Source organism: Pithys albifrons, chromosome 12, assembly GCF_047495875.1.
Source record: "Pithys albifrons albifrons isolate INPA30051 chromosome 12, PitAlb_v1, whole genome shotgun sequence".
Classification (NCBI taxonomy): Eukaryota; Metazoa; Chordata; class Aves; order Passeriformes; family Thamnophilidae; genus Pithys; species Pithys albifrons.
Window position 1 is genome coordinate 13,016,735 of NC_092469.1, and position 27,068 is coordinate 13,043,802.

At 44.0% G+C, this 27,068-nt stretch overlaps 1 protein-coding gene across 4 annotated transcripts; it reads left to right on the forward strand.

Moving 5' to 3' along the window:
* Positions 1-1,682: 1,682 nt before the first annotated feature.
* On the forward strand, positions 1,683-12,361 carry OSGIN1 (oxidative stress induced growth inhibitor 1). Of its 4 annotated transcripts, none has more exons than XM_071567612.1 (7): positions 1,683-1,791; positions 2,380-2,500; positions 5,889-5,994; positions 8,310-8,446; positions 8,767-8,958; positions 9,287-9,378; positions 10,046-12,360. In XM_071567612.1, exons 3-7 carry the CDS (start codon positions 5,910-5,912, stop codon positions 11,037-11,039), a joined length of 1,500 nt encoding a protein of 499 aa, XP_071423713.1. In that variant the 5' UTR covers positions 1,683-1,791; positions 2,380-2,500; positions 5,889-5,909; the 3' UTR covers positions 11,040-12,360. The 4 variants fall into 4 exon arrangements, with proteins under 4 accessions (XP_071423713.1, XP_071423712.1, XP_071423714.1 ...); XM_071567610.1 differs by lacking the exons at positions 1,683-1,791; positions 2,380-2,500 and adding exons at positions 6,134-6,173; positions 7,705-7,963 and having other exon boundaries at positions 5,942-5,994; positions 10,046-12,361; XM_071567611.1 differs by lacking the exon at positions 2,380-2,500 and having other exon boundaries at positions 1,684-1,791.
* Positions 12,362-27,068: the final 14,707 nt, after the last annotated feature.

Below are 27,068 nucleotides of genomic sequence, written 5' to 3' on the forward strand. Positions count from 1 at the left end.
TCTGTGCACTGATAAAATGGTTTTGTCAGTTCAGGAAAAAATAAGTGAATTGCACAAATTTGTAGGTCAAGGCCAAGTGCAGATTGCACAATTACTTCTTCTTCTGGAAAATTTTTGCAAGGTGTTGGGCTTAATTATTTGTTTCCAGATAAGGTACACAAGTAGAAATAGTAACATTAATGTATATATTCCACACGATATTTGTTGGGATATCTGTGAAAAAAAGCTACCCTCAAATTGCTGTATTCAACAGTCTTATTGCACAAGCAAATAAAGGATAGTGGGTTATTGTACATTAATATTCTCCTGTAAAGAATTGTTCTGTGAACAAAACTATGACAGATCTTGTGGGTTTAGAAAGATATCCTGGCTTTATTTGTAAGTAATAGAAATTATAGCTTTAAAAGTTCTTGTGGGAAATGGAGAAGGTCTACTTTTGTCTCTAGGAGACAACTTTATTTCCATTGCTTTCCACACATTGGAAGGATTCCTGATTTTCCTTATTACAGAGCCTGCCAAAGCATCATATATGGTTTCCTTTGTATCTATGGTATCAACAAGTGTGGGCTTGAACATCTTTGTTGTGAAAGGTTTGACGTGCAGTGCTGCATGTCAACATATTGAAGACAGATTTTGAAAAACCTAGTACAGGGCAATCTTAAATCACCTAAGCAAATAAATGCCTTTCTTCTTCAGAAAGCTTAATTTTTCCTTGACTAATATGGATACATTGGTTACAAGCCAATAAGTATCTGAATAATGCATACAAAAGCCTTTGCTGTCAAAAAATCAGAATGAGTTATTTAAGAGCTCTGTGCAAATGCTGCCTTGGATAAAGGCCCAGGGAACTTGAAAGAGACCTTAAAAACTCCACCCCTTAGTCTGACAGTATTTACTGAATCAGAAGTCAAAGGGTTGACTGGTAGTTTAAGTGAAACAATAGTTCACATTTATTAAAAACTTTACTCTTTTGGGATTAAAATAGAGTATTATACTAAGTATAAACTATTTTGCTCTGATGTGGGTAGTGAGAATAGACAAGTCCTTCTCATGTACTGTTTTACCTTTCAGATCACATGGATGAAAGTGTGTATCTTAACTGGATATCAGCAGTCCTCCTGATTCCCTGGAAATTGTGGTTTCCAAACAGATGACCTCAGAGACAAACATATGCTGCATTTCCTACTTGAACTGAACACTTTGGCATAAAGCTATTTCATTAGTCAAGGGCACTTTAAATTTAGCAAGCCGGATCGATTATTCCCTGGATTGAGTAAGATACCTTGAATGGAAATCCTGGTATATTCTATATTTTAGAGGACTCAGTTTGACTCATTTTACTGCTCCTGTGTAAAAGGTTTGTAACACTTTATCTCTCTGAAGAAAAAGAAGTATAAACTGAAATCTGTAGTTTTAGATCCACTCTGTATCTGATGCCCTGAGAGTTAAAAATGAAGATATTTGTTCCGTGCGGGCCTTCTGCCATGCATGGCTCCTCTAAGGCTGCTTTTGCTGGAGTCACACAGTCAGATGCACATTACTAAGGAAGTTCACTACCTCATTCATTCAGAAGCTGGAAAGGGAAATTCCTGCTGACTCATGCTTAGAAGTATTTTCCTTGCTCCGCCCCATTCCCTGTAGCTCCTCCTCTCCCTTGCTGCTGTTTGCGAACTATATTTAAACAGCTGTCTCAGAGCACAGACAGGATTCAGGGCTTGCACTTTGCTTGGCTCTGTGACTGCACAGACACTTTCACAAAGATCCCACTTCTCATCAGACTTGCTGCTAAAGGTAAGAAGGCTCTAAGCAAGCACAGAGAGCTCTGTCTGGTGTGGTGTAACATTGGTTTCTGAACATCACAGGGGTGTTTTTAGAAAGTTATTATTACATACCATAAGTTTCATTTTTCCACATACTTTTATTGTGTTTGGGAGGTAACTGACCTGAACTGTAAGAGGTAATACAAGGAGGGATCCAACTTCTGAAACTTGTAGGGAAGTATAAAATGTAAAAGCTACTGAGATCTTTGCTTTTTAAAAAAACCCCTACTAATTAATTATTAAACTGGTGAAGCAAATGGGTTGATGAAGAAATGAAGAAAACTACTGTTGCATTTGTGTTAGTATTGTTCTTATTTAAAACTGAGTATTGTGGTAGCTCTTTCACTCTCTCCAGTATTTCTATACTGACTGCATTGCTCTCTTGAACTCTCCCCACGTGCTGTTGAGGCCACACTTGGTGGTCCTTATTTGAGCAAAAGTCTCATGGCTGTTACAGGGAGAGCTACTTGCATATGGCTGATATAACATGGCTTTTTATTTCTCTAAAGATCACCGTGTCCTTGTCTTGCTAAATGTATCTTTGCTTTTGCTCACTCAGAACCTGTTTGTCATGCAGCCTGGAACTACCAGGGGCCACACTGACCCACTTTGGGAGTTACAGCCACACTGACCCACTTTGAGAACTGTAGTCCCTCTAGACATGAGGCTCTGTCAGGAAGGTATGCAGAGTTTGGCTCAGAATGAGCTGGGTGCTTTTCCAAGCCAGAACAATTATGTAACATCACATAAGACACTGAAATGCTTTGGAAGCAGTGAGAAGATAAATTGTGAAACTTGCAACATTCTTCCAAATGAAGAGAAAGGAAGGAAAGGAACACCCATTTAAAGTTGGAAGCCCAAAGCAGGAGCCAAAACCAGTGTCACTAACCTGGCTAAGTGCAAGTACCCACAAACTGGCACTATGTAAAAGAAGGGTGAGAAGAGCAGTCTTGAGTTTCTTATCTCAGGATTTTTCTTCATACTAACCAGTTCTGTATAGCTTTTAAATGAACTTCAATGTCCCATAAGCTTTCCAATAGCCTCTGCAAGAACAGGCTTTCCTCTGCCTGAAACATAAATGTCTGAGATGATCTGAGCTCAGTTTTACCCCCAGAAGTCAAACATTTAGCCTACAGGAGGGGAATAGCTATAAACAGGTTCAGCATCTGGTTCACTTTCTACTTAAAAAGAAGAATTATTAACTATGAATTATAGAGATGTCAGTTATAGGATGTGGAAGGCCCTTCTTCCATTTGTAGAGATGCTAGAATGAATAGAAGCATCTCTGATGGTTAATCTTATGTTGATAGAATTGACCAGTGTCAAAACTACAGGAAGCAACATGTGTAGCAATAAAATGTCGTAATGGGTTTTGAGAACCAAGATAATGAATAAATCCATAGCTAAAAATGGTCACATATGTGCACAGATCTAGTACTTTCATCAGACTAACAATTGTGTCCCTCTAGCCAATAAAGTTTGGTTTAATTCCAGAAAAAGCTCCTTTTTCATATATCAAAAGATACAGAATGGAGAAGGGTGAAATGAGGCAGGAGTTATCAGTGAGCTTGCAGCTGCTGGCTCTGCACTTATCAGGGTGGGGAAGGGTGGCATAGTGCAGCAGCCAGGAGCCAGGTAACTTTCCTCCAAAGCAAACAGGACGGCCAGGCTGACTTCTACTGTCCTGTGCCTTTTTTGTCCTCTTCAGGCTCCCCCAGAAAAATGCTGGCATACAATAACATGACTTTGTGCCCAAGTCTTACAAACAGGCTTGCAGGCTTGATGTTTATATGCTGGCTCTGCTGCTCCTGGAGCTGTTGCCATGTGCTGGATTGGGTTGGTTCAGCAGTCCTTGCTTCCAGCAAAAATCCCATGGATGTTGCTGGGTTACCACTGTCTACAGAGTGCATATAGTTTTTCTGTTCATGCTGCTGCAGAGAGCTATGGAGCAGGAAGAAACCTGGAAGATTGCTTCTAGAGATCTTGCTTTCCTCTTCCAGACTGCTAATAGTTTCACAGAAATACAATGCACACTCTGTGTTAGGAAAAATTAATAAGAACCTTTCTTCCTGTGTAATGCAGTCATGGAGAGGTGTTTGTTTGTTACCATGGAGAGGAAACCTCCACTAACCTTCAGTAGATACTGTGGTTTAGCTGCTTTGAGGGAAATACCTCACTGGTCATACCAGTGTCCTGTTCCTTTGATATCTCTGGCTGTACCAGGTGCTAGTGCTGAATTCTACCAATTGCAACTCTGGAGCTCTGCGATAAGGAATTATTTGGGGTTAAACTTACACCATAATCTGCTGAAGGTGGTGAAGGTTTTCGTTCATGTGACAGAACCTACGCAAAAGCCTGGGGAGTTACTTGGGCAGTTAGGCTTGGTCTTACAGCTGCCAAGGCTGGGTTAAACATGCCTTAAGGGTTTGATGCATTCTTTGATATGGAAATAACACACTGAAGTGTTCATCTTCTGTAGTGAGTACAATGACCTTTGAGTCTCAAAGTAGGAACATGAGTTTCCTTGAGATCTGATTCTCTTCAAATCTAGATGCTTGAAATTACTTAAATTAGAAAGCACAACTATTGTCTTTTAAGTGCTTCATGTCCTGTCAGGCACAACGCTTAGTTATGTGGCAACAGGCAACCAGTAAATGTTACTAAACTGTGATCAAAAAACTTGGACAAAGCTGCTGGTTTTGAATTAATTTTGTAAGCCTTATTATGTGCTGCTTTACTTGGCTGAACCCAGTCCTCTTGGAATAATGCTGCTGAGCCCAGCCATGGCTGTGTATTGGTGTATATGAGAATTGTCACATTCTTGAAGGCAAATTCACTCGGAACACTCCTCCTATAGACTGGAATTCTGCAGACTGTGAACTCAGCAGTGGTTTCCCGGCTGCTCATTCAATCACTGAGCTCTTACCACTTTGCTGTAGTTGCTGTGACGTAAATGCCAGGCTTAAAGTGGGGCATTACACTTGTAGGAAGACATTTGCTGCAGTACCTGTGTCAAAGGCAGTGATGTGCCAGAGCTCATGGAAGTGCCCACTGCGCTTGCCAAAGAGCTTTCTGTGCCTGAAAAGGGTGTAGAGAACATTCCCTACTGAATAAAGTCGTGCCATTCAGTGGGGGTTTACTTAGCTTTCTAAAACAAGAACAAGGTTTTTATAAAAGAGAGTAGTTTCTGTAGAATAACTTAAAAGTTTATGCTGAATTTCAGAAGTGTCATGTTTATTGTGGTAGAAATAACTTCTCTAGATTAATGACTTCTCTAGAGTTGAATTCCTTGGAAAACTAAAGAAGCCATTATTTGACATGGTAGGATTCCTGCAGAATTGGCAAAACCATTCACTGTTCACTGAATATCTGCAAAACAATTAGATTAATTTTGTAGATTCCACTCTAATGCCACCTTAGTTTCCACGATAATTGTGTATATTTTGTTTAAAGACTTGTTGTCATTTACATGTTCAGACATACAACTCTCAGTTTTCTGGAAAACTAGAAAGAAGGTTGCAGAACTAAACTAGCACTTCTCATAAAAACCCTGTAGTGATGGAATGGTACGTACTTGAAAATGCAGTCAGGAGACTGCCAGCCTTTGGGAAGGAGTCTTGAGTGAGGTTTTCTTTACTTATCAGTAAATGCACAAGTTGCTTTATAAGGTACAAAGCGTTCACACTAATTATGACAATTTTCTACACAGTATGTGAAGAAAATAGTGAAGTTTTCATTAACAAGCTGTAACACTTTGTTTAATGCAGTCAGAGTGTCACCAAAACTGCCAACTGTTCTGGAGGGACTGGAATTCATGTCTGGAAGAGAAAATAAACGTTCTCTCCCTCTTTTGTGTTTCATAACCAGAGAACCATCCTTTGATTTTGGGGTCAGGAGGAGAATAAGATAATGCAGGTCTTCCTGAGTATGGAAGTGTAATGTGATGATGGTCTGTAATGAAAGGATAACACTTTAGATCAGCCTGAGTTTGTGGGCTGTAGAAAGTCTTGGGTTGTTTTGTTTGTCTTGACAAAGAAATGCAAATAATTCAAAACTTTTATGTTTCAGCAGGTAGAATTCAGAACACAAATGCTTCCAGACAAGAAGATGTACCCATTATGGACCAGACCCTCAAATAAGAGTGGACTCAAGCCACTGCCTGTTGTGATCATAGGTAAGCTTTCTCCTGCCAGCATTACTGTGTTCCCTTGGGCTGTTATTGCTTTGGACTTGCTATCATTAAAATTTGTTCCACGTGTTCTCACTCAAACCAGAAATGCCTGACCACTGTTTCTGCATCCTTTCCCTGACAGCCAAGTTCCTGTAGAGAAAGATCCATAAGAGTTGTGGGAGGTAGGGAACAAACTAAAATACATACCTTTTTTAATGGTAAAATTGGAAACCTTTTTGGTGTCCTTTTTGGACATTGGCTCATCTGGGTCTGTTTTTTCTCTGTTGAATATTTAGAACGATTTGAAACCTTTTCACTACAGATAGTTAATCAGTTTGCTGTGATTATCTGTAGTGCTTGAATTGCATGTAGGTTTGTGTGATCTTTTTTGACCAGTGTGTCTGTTTAGAGAGTACTCCAGATGCTGTTAAGGTTTCTTGAAATTTTCACATATTTCTTTTAAAACATGTGCCAACTACACAGATTTTGTACAGATTTAACAGACTAATAAAAAACTGTGGGTTTTCTACCAGTGTAAAAAAAGCCAGGTTATGTATTAACTGTCTTGTCTCCCTTACTACTAACAGCAGGTTTTTGTCTGAGAGTATCTTTGTATTGCCCAGTAGTACAAGTCTTTAGGTGGGAGGGAGGATATTTTGGTACATCCCCAGTGTTCCTGTGCAGGGATCCAGTGCAGAGATGCCACTGAAGTCTCAGAAGCACCTGTGTGAAGATGTGCACTTTGAGGAGGCTGTTGGACTGAAGCAGCTCAGCTGTTTCACTGCCTCTGGATAGTGCATGAAGGTTCCAGCTACTTCCCAAGGCCCTGCTCCAGGAAGGCTGTGTGCTCCCTCAGCTGTGCTGGCAGCCTCACAAAAGCAGTTGCACTCTGAAATAGCTGGAGCCCCAGAGGCAGCTGTTCTTGTAACCATCCATATCAAGCATAGATGTGGTTCAGAGTAAATCCTCTGTCTGTAGATGCCGAGTGTTGTGCACTCAGGTGATTAAGTTTGTTTAGATACCTCCTTGTACTTCCTAAAGCAAAGTAGTGACCTGAAATTTGTTCTATTCTACTACAGCTGGACTTTAGCTTGCTTTTAGTTTCTGTTGCTATTGGGTTTGAATCAACTTTCCTCCAAGTGGAATGTTGCAAACACTGACCTGTGGCTGCTGGTCCTTGCTCAGCACAGCAGACTTTGTCCCCAGCTGTGACATGTCCTGCCCCTTGCATAGCTCGCTGTTGTCTGAGATCCTCCATCAGCAGCCTTTGCTCCAGTCACTCATGCACATGAGCACTGTGTCAACAGGCTGCTGTGTCAGCCCAGCTCTCCCCTGCTCCTCATCACTGCATTATGTCATGGTGGTTAGTCACACAGTAGTGAGCAGCAAAGCCTGGGTAGCCAGACAGGCTGACACCTCATTATACAGACATATTAAACATGCTGGAGAACAGCCATCTGTAAACTTTTCACAGGCTGCTCTCACTGGACTTTGGAGTCACATATATCTGTTTTTAACCCTGGCTGTTGGGTGGTCAGCAGTTCAGTCATCCAGTGATCTGTTCAAAGTGCTGTATTCTGAGGGCTTGTCTTGGCATGGCTGGGAGTTTTTTCTTTAACATATTGCTTGCAGTGCCATTGCTGGTTCCCATTTGAAAATGTGCTCAAGACCCGTTAGTCAAAGCTGCTGTTGCCAAATATCCCCTAATTGCAGAATGACAAAATCTTCTTGAGTTGGGAAGGACCCACCAGGATCATGGAGTCCAGCTCTTGGCCACACACAGGACACCCCAAGAAACTCACTTGTATGCCTGAGAGCCTTGTCCAAAAGCTTCTTGAACTCAGACAGTGTTGGTGCTGTGACCAGTTCCCTGTGCAGCCTGTTCCAGTGCTCAGCCATCCTCTGGGTGAAAAACCTTTTCCTGATATCCAGCTTAAACCTGCCCTGACTCAGCTTCATACTGTTAATGAATGTATGTTACCTGTTTCTAAACCTTTATGTTTAGAGAAATAACTTAATTCATCACCATGCTAGATACTTCAAGCTCCAGATGAGGTAACCTCTGACTTATTTAACCCAGTGCCTTTTCAGCAAGTTCTGAGTACCTCCCAATGCAAATAGATGCAACTGAGGAGAAGGGGACATATGAAGGTATAATGACTTCCCCAGCTCCATCCAATAGCTCAAATCAGCATGGAATAGAAAACCCCCTGTATCCATAGCAGTCTTATCTTTTGAATTGGTCTGGATATTAGAAACACTCCTCAAAGGACAGCTCTATCTCCAGGAGTATAAATTCTTCTCTATTCTCTTTTCAGGGAATGGACCTTCGGGAATCTGTCTTTCATATTTGCTGTCAGGTTACACTCCTTACTTCAAAAGAGGGTCTCTTCATCCTCATCCTATTCTTCAGAGGAAACTGGAAGAGGCACCAGAAGTCTCCATTTTGGACCAGGTTTGTGTAAAGATAAGCAGTGTAACATCAGAGTAAAGCATCCTTGGAGTATATTATGAGTGATGGCCTTGTTTGAATTTTCAAATTACACAGGCAGAATGAGCCTTAAGCAAACTTTGCTTTGTAATCCAGATGTCCCTTGTATGAAATGCCAGCATTGCTGCTAAGATCCTTGAGGTAGTCCTCAGGAAAGAACAGGTCTGTGTGCCAGTAAATGAGCTTCCCAGAGCACCAAACCCACTGATTAGAGATAGTGGAGTAACAAGCATTCTGCTGCCTGGCAGTGTAAGCATTTTAACACCCTCTCTGCCTCTCTTTAGGATTTGGACTACCTGTCTGAAGGCTTGGAGGGACGGTCCCACAGCCCCGTGGCTCTGCTGTTTGATGCTCTTCAGCATCCAGACACGGACTTTGGTGGAACAGCAGAATCTGTTCTCACGTGGTGGCATGACCCTGACAGAGCCATCCCCCACCTGGTTCTTGGCAGAAACCCCCCTGGAGGGGCCTGGCATGTAAGTGAATTGGAGCTGAACTGCTGGGCTCTGCATGTTGTGTAATCGCCAGATGTGTTGACTGGAGAGGGAAAAGCTCCTTTAAAGTGCCAGCCAGCCACATTTGGTTTTATGTATATAGACAAGGTAAAGTTTAAAAGGAAAAAAGCGTGAGAGGCTTTTATATTTTCCTGTGTTTTGTTCTTTTTGGAGAACATGAATGTTTTCATCCATGACAGCAGATCAGAGGAAATTACTGGTTTCATGATCTGTGCCATATTGAAACATGAAGAGTTTGCCTTTCACATTTTACTTAAAAAAAATAATTTTCCTCTGCTTCTTGTTCCAGTCTATAGAGGGTTCTATGGTTACCCTGAGCAGGGGGGAATGGATGGGACTCCCAGATCTTCCTTTCAAAGAATGGCTAAAGCAAAAGAGAAGGTGAGTTATCCATCACGTTATCATTTTCAAACTTCTGGAAGTTATTAGCAAACCTGGAGTGGAGCTCTTGAATGTAGCTACTCCTCTGTTATGGATGATTTTAGTGAGAGAAGGGACACTCTCCCACACCCCCAAAAAAGCTCATTCTACGTTCAGTGATTCGGATGAAGTCACAGTGCCGCTTGGAATGTGTCCTCCTCAGCAGCCACTGAGGAGATGGATCAGTGACCATGAATTTTGAGTAAAGCTTGGGAAAAAAAACATAGTCACCTGGCTTCTGTGTCTACTGCTGCTGTCCCTAGTGACAAATATAATCAGTTCAGCTGCTTTGCAGGTGCTTCTGCTCTTGACATGTGTAATAATTAATCTTTAAAAGTCCAAGGGTTAAAAATGGAGTGGAAGCAAGATATGAAAGGAAGGCATAAATTAACAATCATCTTCTTGGGAATGAGATGACTGCTAGAGAAAGCTACCTCTGTCCAACAGCTTCTGGACTTGAGTGCTAAGTCTATATATCAGGAATAATTTTGCTGAAGTCAGAGAAACTAGATGAGTCTTCTCTGGTAGTGCCAGGATAGATGGCTCCAGGATACATTCAGTGGAAGAGGGGGAAAATTCCAGTTTCTTACTTAACTGCTGCTTGACCTTTGCTTGTACTATATTACAGAGGCCTCAGAAACAATAGAGCCACAGCAGAAGACATTGCTCAATATTACCAAGACTATGTGATGAAGAAAGGGCTGCAGAAGAATTTCAGATGTGGCACTGTTGTGACCTCTGTGAGGAAAGTGAGTGCAGAGAGCATTTCCAACCATGCCCAGAAAGATCTACAGGAGAATAGTGACTCACTCTGGAACTCCAATGAGCAAAGCACAGAGGTCTTTCAGGTGGATGGATTTTTCAAAACTGTGGAAGGTGATAAAGAGCCCTTCTCCATCTATGCAGAGAATGTGGTCTTAGCTACAGGAACATATGATAGTCCTACCTGGCTTGGGGTCAAGGGAGAAAACCTTTCCTATGTCCATCACCAGCTGTCTGCCCTAGAAGAAGCAGTGAAGAACAACAGCGTTGGCATCATGTCAGATCCAGTCTTGATTGTAGGCGCAGGTCTGACAGCTGCTGATGCGATTCTCTTTGCTCACCATTGCAATATTCCAGTAATACATGTTTTTAGGAGACGAGTCAGTGATCCAGGTCTTATTTTTAACCAGCTCCCCAAAATGATGTATCCTGAATACCACAAAGTCCATCAGATGATGAAAGAACAGACAGCTGCTTGTGCTGGACCTTATGAGTGTTATGTTAGCCTTCCTGAACATCACGTGCTATCCTTTGGCAAGGACAAGAAATGTATCATTCAAGACAAGAATGGCTGTCAGAAAGCTTATGAAATTTCCATGGCTCTTGTTCTAACTGGCTCAAACCCCAACCTCTCCTTTCTGCCAAATAATGGCATTGACTTGGCTATGAACAGTGACCAACCAGTCAATCCCAAGAGGAATCCCATAGATGTTGATCCATTCACCTACAAATGCACTCAGGAGAAAGGGCTCTATGCTCTGGGACCTCTCGCAGGAGATAACTTTGTACGCTTTGTGCAGGGAGGGGCTCTGGCTGTTGCCAGCTCCCTGTTAAAGAAAGCAAACAAAAAGCCCCCCTAACAAAAAATCCCATCCCTGTACTAACTGCATCTGAATGGGATAGTGCTCTTTCCATAGGGAAGCAGGTCATCTGATTTGTACATCCTCAAATCTAAAGTACACTCTGGGTACTGTCCAAGGTTATACAGACAGTTAGTAAGTTCCTGCTGAGTTATTTGAGAAGATTGTCACTAAATACAGAGTGGGTTTCACACACAGCAGAATCTTCAATTCCTGGGACTCCAGCTCCTTTTCTGCATAGCTGTGCACTGTTCCTTGGACTGAATCTTGTGCCTGGAAAAGCAGGGGGCAAGGCAAGGATTGCCTTTTTATCCAAAACTCTCCAGGTGACTGAAAATTGAATTGAGGAACAATCAATGTTAATTATTTTCAGACAGCAGGTTCACAATCATTTGTCTGTTGGTGTCTTAGAGTGCTTTTCCATAAAACCAAGTAAGCTGACCTGGTTTTATTTGCTCCTGTGGTTTGGCTGTATGTTCTCATTAGGCCAGAACTCACTGCCAGGTGCAGGTACCTCTGTGGCACATGAAGTGCTGCTGTGCAAAGGAAAACAGACATGAAAACATTTAAACTGTATCGTCTCACTGACACCAGCAACAGGCAATATGAAATAGTTTTTTTAAATCAAGAGATTCCTGTGATGGGTTTTTCTCCTTCCTGAGAAGGAATGGTAATGATTTATAAACACTTGGTTTGCCATCTTGCAGCTTCTACCTTCTGAATACTAAAACTGAGATAGCCAAATTCTTGGCAGTTGCTGTAGAGGTGAGCAGAACTAAAGGGGAGCTACTGGTCTGTCTTGTAACTGCCCAGGTGCTGTAGGGGCTTCTGCTGCACAGAGTATTTTGGAAAGGTGCAATATGTTATATATTGGGTGAATTTCTATTATACTATGATTTTTTAAAAACTATGTTATTTGTATAAGGGGGAAATGGCACAGTCACTTTTTGATAGCTTTGTGCTATATATCTCAACTTTTTATACTGTTTTTCTAAAGATTTTTATTGGCAGAATATTTTGTTACAGTCTTTCAGTCAGTGTTCTGAATGAGCTGGGGTAGATGGGAATGATGCCTTATGTTGCCAACAATTGTCAAAAGACCTGCAGGGCCTTTCATACTTCTTAGAGGAAAAATTGCAGTCATAGCTCATCTTATTTGATATAAAGACAGGCTCTGCTCCCTGTGCTGCACTAAAACTCACTGAGGAGCTTGTATGTGATGTTGATGTATTACACCTGAATATTTTTTCCCACTGACTATTCTTGTATGAAACTTCTCATTAAAGTGATTTCAGACTTAGCCTGTGTTTGTTTTAATTCTAAATTTCTGATACAGAGAAGATCTAATGAACATTTCATCATTTTACCATCTTTCTTATTGAGAATTATAGGGTGTTCCTAAATAAACACTAGCTGAAGTGTCCCTATAGTAACTTGCCTACTGCCTCTTTGCTTGGTGGGGCTTTTTACTGCACAGCTCTGAGAAGAGTTTGGTTCAATGTGTTAAAACATCAATATTCATTCATTCTGGAGGCTGAGACTGAAGGTCCCTCGGTATTTTGTGAGCACAGAAATGTGGAGGGACTGAGTTTCCTGGTCTATGTCAACACTCACTGCCAGAGGGGTGGCAATGCCCCCAGGAGTCTCCTTGGCAGCAATGCTCTATATGAGCTAGTACTTTTTCTCCTGACTGTTATCCTGGCAATATGGCCATTCCTGAGTAGGAATAATGTGGTTCTGTGGTCTTCTGCAGCTAACCTGTGCTAGAAACAAGTTCAGTGATCAATGTTCATCTCTATAAAAATACTGGTTTTGGCTGGATCTTCCTGCCTCAAAAGCAAATGGAGAACAAGTGCCAAAGAGCATCTTAAAAAAAAAAAAAGGGGGCATTGGAGTGCACTGGGAATGATGGCAGAGGATTGGTGTCAAGTGAAATGCTGCCCTTCCCCTCACTCAGATCAAAGTCTCGGAGTTCATGCCGATCATTCCTGTATCCCATATTGCGCTATGCTGAACTAATTTGCCCTGCACAGGAGAGCTCCTAACTAGGTCAACAGTGTGAGCCTCTGTTGGGGGAACTTGGCTGGGTGTGTTTTAAATAGCCACCTTTCCTGCCCAAGAGCTAATTGCCTGCCCTGTGTAGGACCAGGAAGGGAAATGGTTTTTAACAACTGACGCTTAGAAAATATCCTCCATTCTGCCCGAAGGGATATCAAAGCACAGGACCTCAGTAGCAGAAGGGGTGGTTAAGTCATCAACAGCAGGTCCTCAGGGCAAGGTTGTGCACTGCTAATCCGAGCTGTCATTTTGTACTCTGTATCCAGGGAAGCAACTATGAATTATTGTTCCAAAACAATCAGCTGTGAGAGTCAACAGCTTTGTTGTGTGTGGAATTCATCCGAGCTTTATAACCTTGACCTACAGCATGTGATGGGATCGGGAATAAAACCAATCTCCTCCTGGGCTCTCTGCACAAACACACTGCCTGTGATGGTGACTCAGCTTTGTCATGTGACATTGAAAGCTTTCACCTCCATTTCCATTGTTGCACTTGAGGCCAGCCTGGAGGGTACCCTGTGAGTCAGCTGGATATTTAACATCAGAGATCGCTCTGCCTCCTTTCTGTCCCCTGCAAGTGGGAACCTTCTGCAGCCACAGGGAAGCCATAAGCAACGCCCTGCTCAGCTCAGTTTGGATAGAGCAGGGAGGGGTTTTCATACAGAGCTCTGGCTACCCCTAAGAGGTCCATCACTCCACAACAAGAGCTCCCTCTCAGGCCCCCATTCCCTTTCCTTCATCACTCCTCAGCCTCTTTGGCCCCCAGTTGTGTGTGGTTGCAGAACAAGCTCCTGAGTTCTGCTGGTACTTGCCAGGAACAATGGGAAATTATGTCCCCCGTACCAAAACAAAGGTTTGAAGCTTAACAAGACACAAAAGAAGTTTTCTGATTTTATTGTGCTTGTGAGTCCTTGCAGTCAAGGCTGATGTGTTTTAAATAAACTTGCCTGCAGGTGTGGCAGAACTGACTGTACAAGTCTAAACTCAGGTACCTTTTATTATGCAATTAATGTACAAACTTACTGCTTCTGCTTTTTGCTTGGGTTAAAGGTCTTATGAGATGTCAGAGCATGTTCATTGTGAGCTTTTACTTCTTAACTGAAGGGATGGGTAGCTTATTTTTAAAAGCAGCCACCTTTTAGTTATCACCTGAATTAAAATTATCTCAGTAAAATAGTCTTGGGAGCCCCTTTGGTTATTCAGCATTCACTTTTTTGGCTGCACTTCAATCTTTGAGCATGGGTCTAAATCCAGCCACATCTAGTCCAGACCACTCTATTTAAAAGATCTACACAGCATTACAATATATTGCAAGCCTAAGTCTCAGCTTTCTAAGAGCCCCTAGGGAGCTGTCAGGCTGTTGCAGACTGGTGCCTTAAATTAACCTCCTTTATTTGTGAAATACAGATATTTGTGGGCAGGCCAGCAGCCAGCACATCACTGCTGACTGACAGCTCCTGAGGTCATGCTAAGCTGCTTGTAACTGGGGTCACCTGGGGAGTGGAAGGTCTGGGGGGGTCTTGTACCAGAAGGGGTTTCCAGTGGAACCAAGCCTGGTAGTGCCAAGGAGAAAATATCTGACTTCCAGGCCTCTGAAGCAAGCAAGGTTGAAAAGGTCCTGGCTAGAGAGTGGCTAAGTGAGAAGGAAGAAAAAGGAGGGCAAATTTTCTTGCTATTGTTGGCTGGGTCCTGCCTTCTGCCAGAACCTGGAAGGCTGCATAGATCCACTGTCTAGGAAAAGTTTCCTTCACCATTCATGGGGACAAGCCCTGAGGGCCAGGACAAAAACTGGATCCTCTGCTGTACAGCTCCCAGGCAGAGATTCTGCCCTGGCACAAAAAGGCTTTTTTGCTTTTGGCTGGGTGAACATGCCCTTCTGCTCCCTATGGACATTTGTGCTACAGAACTTGGCTCAGAGAAGGAGCTACAAATGTATCGAGTTACAGGACTGGAGTAGACAGCTCTCATGAACTTCTTGTGAAGGAAACAGAGTGGATTTTATTTTCCAGTCCATTTTTTTCTGGTTGCATTCATTTCTTGGAAGTGCTGTCGAAAGTTCTCCATGATTTTGTGTCTACAATGCAGCAAGCTGGAAACAAGGGAAAGGAGGGGAATCCCAAGGCAGGCAGCACCCATGCACAGGCAGGATGGCCCTGCTCCATAATCAGCATTACTGCCAGAAGGGAATCCTGGTTTGGAAGCTGAAAGCACTATTTATTCAAGATATTTACTTTGCAGGTGAATTTCCACATCTCAGTCTCGCTGGAAGTGAAGGGCCTGGGGAAATAACTACAGAACCACCTTTACAATCTGGGATGCCACTACAAAGGGCTGCAGTTGTAGTGGCCCATTTGGCTACAGCTTTAGGTCAGGGCCAGGTCAGAGGGGCTTTGCTCGTTTAAATAACAGCTAACTGCAAGCTGGGAATGAAGGAACAGTTCAACAGGAGTTGTGAGTGTGTAAAGTTACTGCTGCTGACAAAGTGCTGATTTGGGGATATTACACTGGGTAAGTTTCCAAATTTGAGTTGTGCTTTTATAGCCCACTGAATCCTTTGCCAGGCAGGCAAACTTTGACCAAAGAACAAGCAGAGGGCAGGATGGAATCGTTCCTTTAATGGCAAATAAACAGAAAATCGGGAGAGCTGTTCCTTTTTATGAGACCACAGACACAGTTTTAGGCCTAAAACAGTCATTCTTTTTGAGAGCCAGCCCAGTGGAGCAAACCTCATTTGCAACTTGGCATTAATACCCGAGTTATCCAGCATTACCGTAACTTCGAGTCAGCAGAGGTCTCAGAGGCACAGATAGCTTTCAAAGCTAATAAACCAACCAATAGATCTTTCTACTGAAAACCCCAGAGAATTTGTATGCCAGAAAAAAAGTCCCTGGTGTTTTCCCTGGGGTAATAAACAGACTTTTCAGCTCAAACATTAAAGTCTAGCAAAAACAAGCAAATGACAAAGTGCTGGGATGCTGAATGCAGATGCTTCAGTGACTGCAGTGCCAAGAGCACCACAGGCTGTGCCAGATACAGCCCATCCCTGGCAGGGCATTCTCCTTGGGGACAAACAGGGACACAGGGCCTGCACAGCCTTGTTCAGCTGGGAGGAACAGGGGTATGTGTGATGGACACTGTGACACAGAGGAGGATGAGGGGTTTGTCTTCTCAAGCTGCAATGGTGGCTGCAGATAAGATGAACAACGAGTCCAGTTGCAAAGGTTAACACAGCAGTGTTGTTTCTAAGCAAATTCGAATCAGTGGAAAGTTTGTGCCATGTGAATCCCTCGTGCTGTGCAGCTGAGTTTTCTTTTTCTTCTTCTTTTTTTCCCCCTCTAATCTGGTTGCTGGGATGCCAAGGGTGGATTTACTGCTTTATCAAACCACAGCCTGGGAAAAGAAGCAGTGCCAGCAGACACTGACATGTCCTGGCTCAGGGCAAGAGGGATTTCACAGATGATGTTGCTGAACAGCTTTGTGGGTGGAATGTGCTGTGGGCTCACTCCCAGTATGGTGGGGGGTGACAGCCCTGTCTGGAGGTGGCAGTCGTGCCCAGGGCATATGTGGGTGTCTGCATGGGTATGTGGGCTGTGAAAATGGGAGAGATTTGGCAGGGTCTCACCCTGCAAGTGGAAAATCCAAGGAAAGAGAAACCGGAGATGCAGGGTATCCACTCCCCAGCTTCCCTGCAGCAAGTTGGGAAGGTCGAGGTCAGCATGGCCAGAAAGACAGAGCCAGGCCTGGGCACGGAGCTGAAAGCTTGATTCCAAGCTCAGATGTTGCAATCGAAGTTTTCCCTGAGCCCTTTCCAGCACCTGTTTGCCAAACACCCTTTGGACTTGCTGGAGCAGCCTTCCTGTAAATCCTGCTCTTGTCACGGAATTTCTGCCTGGGAAATTAAGGTGATTAATAAACAATAAGACATACGAGGAGTGAGAGAGAAGGGTAGCATTTCATATGAATGAATGACAGGTGATTGACACTGCCTGAAGTAACCTACTTGCAAAAACATACCTCATGTCCTGTGTTGCACCTTACTGAAGTTTAAGCAAGAGATTTCTCAGCAGGGTGAATAACAGGCACTATTTTTGCTGGCTGGAGTATAACTAGGATAGCTTAAGGCAGCACGTTAAAGCATGCAGGATGCAACCTCTGCAATATACTGACCTGATGAAATGTGCAACAGTAAGAAGGTTTTCTCCCCTGAAAACAAAATTTTTTAAATCCTTCCTTTGTTTTATATAGAGGGGAAAGTAAGACCTTTGGAAATTTTTCACTAGAAATAGAGATAGAAAGAATTTGATCAGGGAGTTGTAGCAGAGCCGCAGATGCTGCAGTGAACACTGTAACCTCTGGGACTTGATAGTGGGTTTTTGTTCCCTTTTTGGCTACCCCTTCCATCTCAAGGCTGAGAGAAATTTCAGAATTGTGTTACACCAGAATTGATTTCTTTCCCTGCAGAATTCTAGGTTTGCTAAACTGTTGTTTTTAAGAAGCACAAGCAGTTCCCAGGCAGTGCTGCAGAGATTTGCAGCAACCACTCATACTGAATTATACTGAAGGTGACTGTCATCCTGAGATTGATAAATTTCCACTCCTGAAAATGTAAATATTTATATTAATATTTTTCAGGAAGACAGAGAAACAAGAGTCTGAGAAAAAGATCAAGTTATATAAACAAATGTTTTCTGTCTGATGTAACACTCCAAATACCTCATCCACTTAGTAATCTGGATATGACATAACAGGGGAGCTGGACGAGAGCTGGTCAAGTGAACTGTTCTTATCCCAAAACAAAGGAAAACAGATCAAAGGGAGGTAAAATTGCCTGTTCCCAGGCTGCCTGTCCCCTGTAACCTTCCTTGTGCTCTGTTACATCCATTTCCACCAAAGGGCTTTTATTGGTCTTCCTTTAACAACGTAATGGATACCCCTCTGTCCCGCTGGGAAAAGGCTGTGCAGAGGAAGTGATGCAGCTCTGCTGGAGCAGAGCCCCATTTGCAAGCAGAGCATGTGCCACTTTCCCAGCGTTAGGTCACGAAAAGTACAGGGCTTTGAAAGCAATCCCGCAGCTAAAACAATAAAGTCTTACTCTGGTAGAATATCATTATGGATGACCCATCTTTCCCCCTTTCCTCATGTGTGCGATTCCGATAATCTTTGGATACTGCTCTGATAAGAGAAGAGGAAATGCACAGGATAAAAGTGTTCATTCTGTTAAGGGCTGAATGACTGACCACCACATTCTGACTCTTCCTGAGGACAGAAGGTCCCAATGACCCCTCCTTAGTGAAAGAAATAATGCTAAGCATTTTCCATACAGAAATATAATTTCCATATTTTTTGATTCCCTAATACATGGATTTGTCAGGATGATATTTAATGAATTATTTAGTATTTTGAAGTTTATATTATATGAAAAAGCTCAGCCAGCTGTACAGTCCATTTGATCATATCATACCTCGAAACTCTTACCTGGATGTGTTGGGTTTTTTTTCTTTTCTGACAGCTCTTACAATTACAAATGGGAATTACATTCTTAATGAACAGTCAATCCTAGAAAATCTGATTGCCAGCCAAGATTGGCTTAGAAATCCTTACAGGGGCCAACCCAATAGCTAGAAAGATTCAATGTGTCCTAGTGATAGGCAGTGCCTGGTGCAGCAAGTAGGGTTGTCCAGAATAGGGAGATGAAGGAAAATCTGTAATAGGGCAGTAAAGATGTAAAAGGCCAAAAGAGGACAAGCCTGAAGAAAATGAATGGTTTGAGGAAACTTCCTTGGGCTGAGGCTGAAGGATCTACAGCTGTAGCATGGCGGGGTGCTGGGACTCCTGGCCCTGCAGCCAGTGAAGGCTCTTTGGAGGCTGCTTCCATACATAGCTCTGCTGCTGCTGAGGCAAAAACCAGCTGGGCAGAGGCTGCATATTGCTTGCTCTGCTTTGGATGAGAAGTACAGCACATTACTGGAGGAGTAGGGGTATTACTACAAGGAGCTGGGAAGTGATATTGCTTTTAATTAACGGTGGCCATTCTCTAAGGATGCTTAAATGCCCTTCACCAACACCATGTGGTGCTTGGATAAAGCCAATTCCTGCTGCACTGTTAGTCTGGGAAAGGCAGATATTTGGGGAAATATGTGCTGGAGGGGCAGTGCTTTACTCACGTGTAAAGGTGGTGTGTTCAAGCAGGCTTTGGTGGAAGACACAGGTGCCTTTGCCTTTCTAGCTCTTCTCTCTGTTTTCAACTATTGTAAACCTGAGTTACCCCAAGAGCAGCTTCAGCACAGGGCACAGTTGAGTCCTCGTGTGTGGTAGGAAGCACAGTCTGGCATTTATGGCAGCCTGGCACTGAGCTCCAGTCCCTGGCCAGCCTCACCTCCTTACCTGACTGCAAACACATAATTGTCGCAGTGCAAGCTGGTGCTTGTATTGCGGTAAATATTAATGGAAATCACTGTTTATTTACGGAAGGAACAGCCCCAGATATGGCCTTCTGGCAGTACCTAATCTGCTGTCAGAGCTGGAGGGCACTGCCCATTGTTTCAGGCATTTTGTGGTTGATACTGGGCAAGGCTGTCACCCAAGCACGTTGTACTGGGAGGGTTGTGTGTGGTGTTGGCATGTGAACCATCACAAGACTGAGCACGGACAGCATGCCATTCAGGAGGATGAATACATGATGGCAACACATTGTCATAACCCCATCCCCAAAAGTCTTTGAGAAAACCTCTTGGCAGGTGAACTCAGTAACATACAGGACTATTGTGTTAGCCAAAACTTTTGTATTTTACTTTGAAAATGGAGCATTCAGCAGGTTTTTTGCAGCCTGCCAAATATGTGAGCATTGGTTTCTGTGGTGGGGGGTGTAAGAAGCAGTTAGTTCTGCTGTCAGGGATGTTGTGATTGCCAGTACAGAGCTTGCCTCCATAATAGAATAGGAATAAGAGTGATAAAATAGGACTGGGGAAAGGGATGGGTCAATAACCCAGCAACACCCATATAGCCATTTTCCAAAACTGTAGAATTATCACAGAAACCTTGAATGGCTTGGGTTGGAAGGGACTTAAAAAACTGTCCAGTTCCAACCCCACTGCCATGGGGAGGGACACCTGTCACTAGACCAGGTTTCTCAGAGCCCCATCCAACCTGGCCTTGACTGCTTCCAGCGATGAGACATCCACAGCTTCTCTGGCAACCTGTGCTAGTGCCTCACCATGCTCTAAGGGAATAATATACAATCTAATATCCAATCCTAATAACCAATCTAACCCTGCCCTCTGTCAGTTTGAAGACATTCCCCTTTGTCCTATCACTTCATTCCCTTGTCCAAAGACCCTCTCCAGTTCTCTTGGAGCCCCTTTAGGTACTGGAAGGTGATGTATTGTCTCCTTGGAGCCTTCTCGTCTCTAGGCTGAACAACCCCCAACTCTCTTAGCCTGTCCCCACAGCAGAGGTGCTCCAGCCCTCTCATCATCTTCATGGTCTTCTCGGGACTGGCTCCAGCAGGTCCACATCCTTCTTAAGTTAGTGGCCCCAACCGGCTGCCTGGAGGGACTTTTCCCCAGCTGATTCAGGACTGTGACATGTGGCATTGTAATTCCAACCAAATGACTCTGGCACCTGTAGATACTTTATCTCCCCAGTCCCTGAATTTCCTAGCAACGAGATTAGTCCCAGCAATACACAGTCCCTGCAGCCATGCCAGCCCAGCTGGGCCCACTCGAGGGCCCCACAGGTGTCTGGATGCTTTCCACCACACTTTGTGCCCTCTCCCAGTCCCACTCTACCTCTGTCCACATCAACAATCCCAGTGTCCTCCAAGCTGCTGGCTCATTGGAATGGAACATGCCTGCTTCTCTCAGGGTTGGTTGCTGGGAGACTCACATCTTCCTGCTGGAATCAAAGTCTTCATGTAATTTATGTTTACAATGGGCCATTGAGGTATACCCTGAAATTCTACAAGATAAAAACCCCTGGAATTTTTTTTACAAGTTTAAGACTGACAGCTAGGAATACTTTGCAGCCATAAAGAATATGTAGCATGATAGGAGTGTTGCACTAATTGTCTGCAGGCAGTGGAATGGTTTCCAAATATAGAACGGGCTTCTGGAATCACTTGCCCTAATCCTGGAGCCAAAGGGGAAGCAATAAATGTGCTGTGACTCAGAGTGTGTACGTGGTAGAGAAACTCTCAGAAACATTACTGGAAGGCAGCAGATTTATTCTGGACACAGCAGGTGAGGTGCATTGAGGGAATCTCTCTAAAATTCCTCAGAAATGAAGGGAACCAAAATGAGGAGCCAAAACAATTCATGGATGCAACACATAAGCATTGTTTTCTCTGCCAGGAACCAAAACAGAGATTCAGGGAGTTTGTCTCGTTGCAATTTAAGATTTCTCTATTTCTGCAGCCGTGGACACAGGCTTTATTCTGCTATTTAATATACCCACTCTTCACAAATCTAAAGTGACACCTGAAGAAAACTGCTGGTAGATGTGTCAGCAGAGAGCCTTGTGTCCTGGTTCCTGACCTCCTGCCCAATGTTCACACTTCCTGGGTGTCCGTTCTGAGAACTGGGCTTCTACAATGTGAGAGTCAGTCCTAAGGAACCCCATAAAGAAATCCCTCCAGATATCTATCACTTGTGCTGGATGAACATTTCCTCTGGGAATTTGTTCCTGGGAGCCCTGACACATGTTGTTCTCTGCTGGGCTGAGGGCTCTGCACATTGGCTTGGCAGCAGGAACAGACAGCCCAGGCTTTGCCAGTGATGCTCAAGGCATTTGCCCAGAAACGACGTGGAGATCTCCATCGTGATAATTTGGACATGATATTATGTAATTATCTGGGTATGGACTGTGCAGACATGTTTTCAAGGAGATGATTAGCTGTCATGTCAATCCCGAAGCACCAATCTGGACTTGCACAGAGTGGTAAAGCTGTTAGAACAGGTTTTGCTGGGAAAGAGTTTCAGGCTTCTGAGGGTGTGATTCAAACCCCAATTAAAAGGATCAAACTTGTGTGTGTGACTCAGGATGCAGTTGGCAGTGGGAAGGTCAGAGCTGGGATCTTTCATTTTGATAAAGAGATGACAGGTGGGATGGGGGAGGACAGATGGGTGCCCAGGGGTGTTGGGATGTCACATAAGGTTTTGTGCAAGCAGGGCAGCACTGAGACCAGGGTAGTAAACTCACTAAAAATGTGATTTTCGGGAGCCTAAAGTTATACATAAACTTGTGCCAATTTTGTGAATAGCTAAGGATTTTTAAAACTTTCAAAGACAGAGGGGAAGTCAACTAAAACAATGCTGATGCATTCAAATAAAACCTACTTAAAACAACATTTGAAACACATTATGCTGCAAGGTCTGATTGGAAACAGGCTTGCAACCTCCCTAAGGTCACCCTGTGTTTCTTCCACAGCAGCACAGCTCCCTCTTCTGACTGCAGAGCTCCCCAGCCCCCAGATGAGTGGGTTATTGCGCTCACTGTGAGACAGGTTCAGTTCTGCAGAGAAACGTCCTTTAGAGCATGAAGGGATCCATCTCTACCTGCAGGGATGAGCTAGCTTAAGGCATCTCAAATCTGTAATTATTTCAGGTTCTCTGTTGAATTATGTGGCCCAGTGAGACCCTCCCTAACTCCAGCTGTCTTCCCTGAGTCTCATTTACAGAAAATCTGTTTTCCACAATGAGGCCTGCTGCCTAAGGAGCAGGTATTGGGCAGGGGAATCTGCTGGCAGCACCTCAGTGTGATGAGTTTCTGATCTTGGCTGCAGCTAGTGGTTGCCCTTGGCTGGGTCACTGCCCTCCCTGCTGCCATCCTGTGTCCTGGGGCTCTGCAGGGACATCAGCAGTACAGCTACCACACAAACATGCATTGTGTCTAAATGGTTTGTGCATCCACATGTCAATCTGAGAAGCTTTGACTTTTTGGCTCCACAAAATTTTTTTGACATCTTGTTTGTCCACCTTCCTCAACTTCAAGAGCTTAGATTATCCTCAGATATATGGTATTTCTGCTTGTACAAGGGCTTGATAAGAGCTGTTTGTGCTACCCAAGCAGCTTTAACATGCTAGCTTGACTATGAATAGCTTTGGATGGGAGCATGTCCTTTGAAAGCAAGATTGGTTTCTTATTCTGCAAACTCTGTGGTCAGCTCCATCCCCAAACACAGCAGTCAGGTAGGATGCTGGATCTGAGAAGCTCACAGAACAGACAGGAGCAGAAAGGTGGGTACTACAAGAGAAGGAAGACACAGCTCTCCCATTGTAATCAGCTGTGCTGTGTCACCTGCATTACCATGTGAGCTGTGTGTGCCAAAGCCCAGCTGGAGAAACAGCCCAAAGCTCAGACTGGACTTGTCAGAGGAGTTGTGTTTCAGACACGGGGGCATGGGCTGTTGAGGAGCTCCAGCTTGTGAAACAAAGCCCCAGATATCACTGACACTGAAAAGCATGTTAGAGCCTCACAGTGACCCTCCCAAGGGGATCCTACTTTCTGGAACACCGCTGGTGCTGGACTGTTGCTGCAAGGAGATAAGCCACCAGCAGAAGACACGGTGCTGTAGCCCTGAGCCTCCTTGCAGCCTCAGCATCAGGCACTAGATGTCCTTGCATGCCGTGCTGTGGGTGGGCAGCCTCCAGTGCTGCACAGGCTGTGGGGGGTACATTTCCATAAGGGTGACAACCACTGGATGAAGGTGGCCCTTTCTGGCTCTGGCCTTATGGGACAGAAGGGAATTTGTGGGAAAAAGGCACTTGCTGCACTGCTCATCTTCATGCACCCCTGGGGATGCAAAGCTGGGAGTTGCCTCGCTCATGGGCATCTTTGTCCATGAGATCCCAGCAAGCTTTCATCCATGAGCATCCCAGCACCTGCAGCTCAAAGTCACTTCTTGGTGATCCCATTAAATTATTTCAAGAGCAGCCCTTTGTTGTGAGAAATCGATATCTGCCCTGCGGGCCTGTTGATGTCTCAGTGAAATGCATTAAATTACATGAGTTTGATCCCGAAGTGGCAAACACAGAAGCATTTTAAAATAGCTTCACAGCCCAAAAACCCAATAACATGCTCATAAAGTGATTTTTTGTGTGTGTCCAGCAGTGAGTAGGACTGGAGAAATGGAAGATGTTACTCTCACAAACTCTTGGTGAATAATTACTGGAGCGGTGTAAGATATAAATAATTTCCTCACTTCTGTCACTTTGAGGACAGAAAATAAGGACAAATAAAATACTGCTGTGAGGAAAATGAATGTGCCTGGTGCTTGAGCAGTAAGCAGCAGCCTTTGAGTGTGTTGCTAAAATGATGGTCTGTACCTGAAAGACTAGTTCAGCTGGAGTTGCAGTGAGTGTCCTTTGGGTAGCACCCAAAGGACACTCCCCCGGCCATTGGTGTGCCCTGCCATGTGCTTACCCTGAACCTCAGTTACCACACGTGCCTGTGGCAGTGATCCCTTGCCCTGGGGATCCCATGGCCACCTGTGCAGGTAAATACAGCAGCAAACCCTGGAGCCAGGTGAAACCTCTGGTACTGGCTGTCCTCAGAGTGGCTGAGGCAGCTGCTCAAGCGGTCCCTGAGAGTCAGCACAGCAGGTCAGACTCAGCATTCTCATGTGCAACCCTTCCTTCGGACACCCGGTGAGCAGGTTTGGGGGTTCCCACTCTCGGCTCCAGTGAGGTGCTGGGTTGTGTGAAGCAAGCCTAGCCTGTGGGTTTGGTCTCTCTCAGCACAGGTTCTGTGCCAAAGTCGCTGCTGCTCTGCGGTTTCAGCATCACTTTGAGGACAGAGAGCAATGCCAGACAGGTTTCATGCCCTTCTGAATAACTTCCATGTGTTCATAGCTTTAGCCACAGGCTAAATATGTTAAGAATAAGAAAGATCTATATTTTACCTCTCTAAACTGAGCTTCCCCTGGGGCAGTTCTTGGCCTGTGTTCTGCCATGCCCCGGCTGCCCCCTATGCCCCTGTGTGGGCTCTCACTGAGGGGTTTTGCCATCCTGCCTGTATTGGATACCCCAGAGAGAATCCCACTTACTTTGAAAGCTGTCAGATTTTACTCTCTGAGCACTAATTAACTGTATCTATTGTCAGAAATAAACTGGGGAGATCTTCTTTCTTCACACAAATGCAACCAGAGATTATATCTGCTGGGCAAAGGAGGAAATTACTTTAGAAATTAATTACAAGGGGTATGAGCAATGGGAAAAGTGCCAGTCCCTCCCTCCCCACTCTTGCTATGAAGAAGCTTGATAGCTTTAATCTCAACACATTTGCAGACATATTTAGACCATTAAAACAGTGTAAATTATCAGTTTTATGTTGCAATTGGGGAGGTCAGTTATAGAGAGGCAATATTTTATTTAGGTGCAATAACTTAAATGTATTTTTTAATTAATGGCCATGACAACACATAGGCTTAGAAATCTGAAAGTCTGAAATTCCCCATTTCCATGTTTTTTATCCTGTCATATATGATCTGAAATGAGGTGTACAGGGCAAAAGAAACAAAGGGTAAATATGAAAGGACATCAGAAATGTGTTAGCTTATTCCAAGTGCTTATTCCTAATGCTGCAGGAGTTTTCTTTGATGGTGAGGTTAGTCCCTATAATTCCCCTTTACCAGATTTCCCAGTTACCTGTGCCTTTAGGATCAGGACCAGCAATAACCAGCACTCTTCAACTGCACCTTGTTTCCTATGGTAGCAACTGAGTGCATTGGGTGGACTGAGTAATTCCTCAGAAAAACCCTCAGAAAAACCCTCAATAAAACTAAAGGCTCTTTCATCTTGTGCTGGACCTGCCTGATTCCCCCTTGGCTGCAATGCTGGTCCTGGAGCAGGAAGGGATTTTGGGAGGCAGAAGTGTTTGAGAAGATGAGTTTTTGTCTCATTATGGTAACTGTAGTTGGAAGATGCTCTGGAGGTATTTAAAGTCTAAGACTACATTTTGTCTTAAAACAAGAATTTAGCTTTCTAGGCTCAATCCCACATAAAATGGTGCATTTGAAACTTAGTGCTATTCTTGATTGCAGGGCCTGGAGCAGAAGCTCCTGGTCCCAGTGACTGGGATGGACTCAACACTTTATTAGTGGTGTGGGTGAGCTGTGTTTCCCAAACCATGAGCTCTGCCCTCCTCAACTTGGTGGTTTGTTGTGTTTTTAGAAGTTAACACATATTGCACGTGGATATGGTTTCTCTGGATCTTCTTCAGTTCAAACTGGTGAGTTATCTTGGTGCCATTGGCTGTGTGGCATTTTCAAGCTGGGGTATAAATTGTGATAAAATCACCTGGTGATTACATGCTGCATTACAATAAACATAAATTAATACAGGGACTAAAATGTCATTTCAGCCTCCAGGCTGGGCAGGCAAGGTTGCTCTGCCTGACTCCCATCTCTATGACAAGGTTGCCATTTCCTCTTCTTGCCGTTAACTGTTGGATTAACCTCAATCCCTCGGTCATTAGCAAATATTAGTAAGTCGTGTGTGACATTTTGCACCAAGCAAGGCTGTAGGTCCTGACTGTTGGAAGTTTTTAATTAAATAAAGCTGCCTGCTGTGTGCAGAGGGGCAGGGGGGAGAAGGCAGAATTCAAAGAGGAGATGAAAGCTGCTGCCTCTGCCTGCTATGCCAGAGTGTGGGCTCTGTCTTGGACCTTTCCTTCAGAGAAGCCCTTGGGATTATGAGATGGCCTCTCATCTGAAATTACAGCACATGGTTTGAGCTCCTGCTCTAACAGCCTTTCCAGAAGTGGCTGGAAAATACTGGGTATGGTGCCTGAATAAGACCCAAATGAAAGCTGAGCTCCACATTCACTAGGCAGGAAAAATTGTTGTGTGGCAATCAGACTTGAAACTGGAATGGCAATAGCCTTTCTTGAGATCCCAGAGTTTCTGAACTTGGGGTTGGGGATCAGGAAAAATAGTTATGAAACTCTGTCAGCCTTTGAAAACCTTCCTGTCCTACT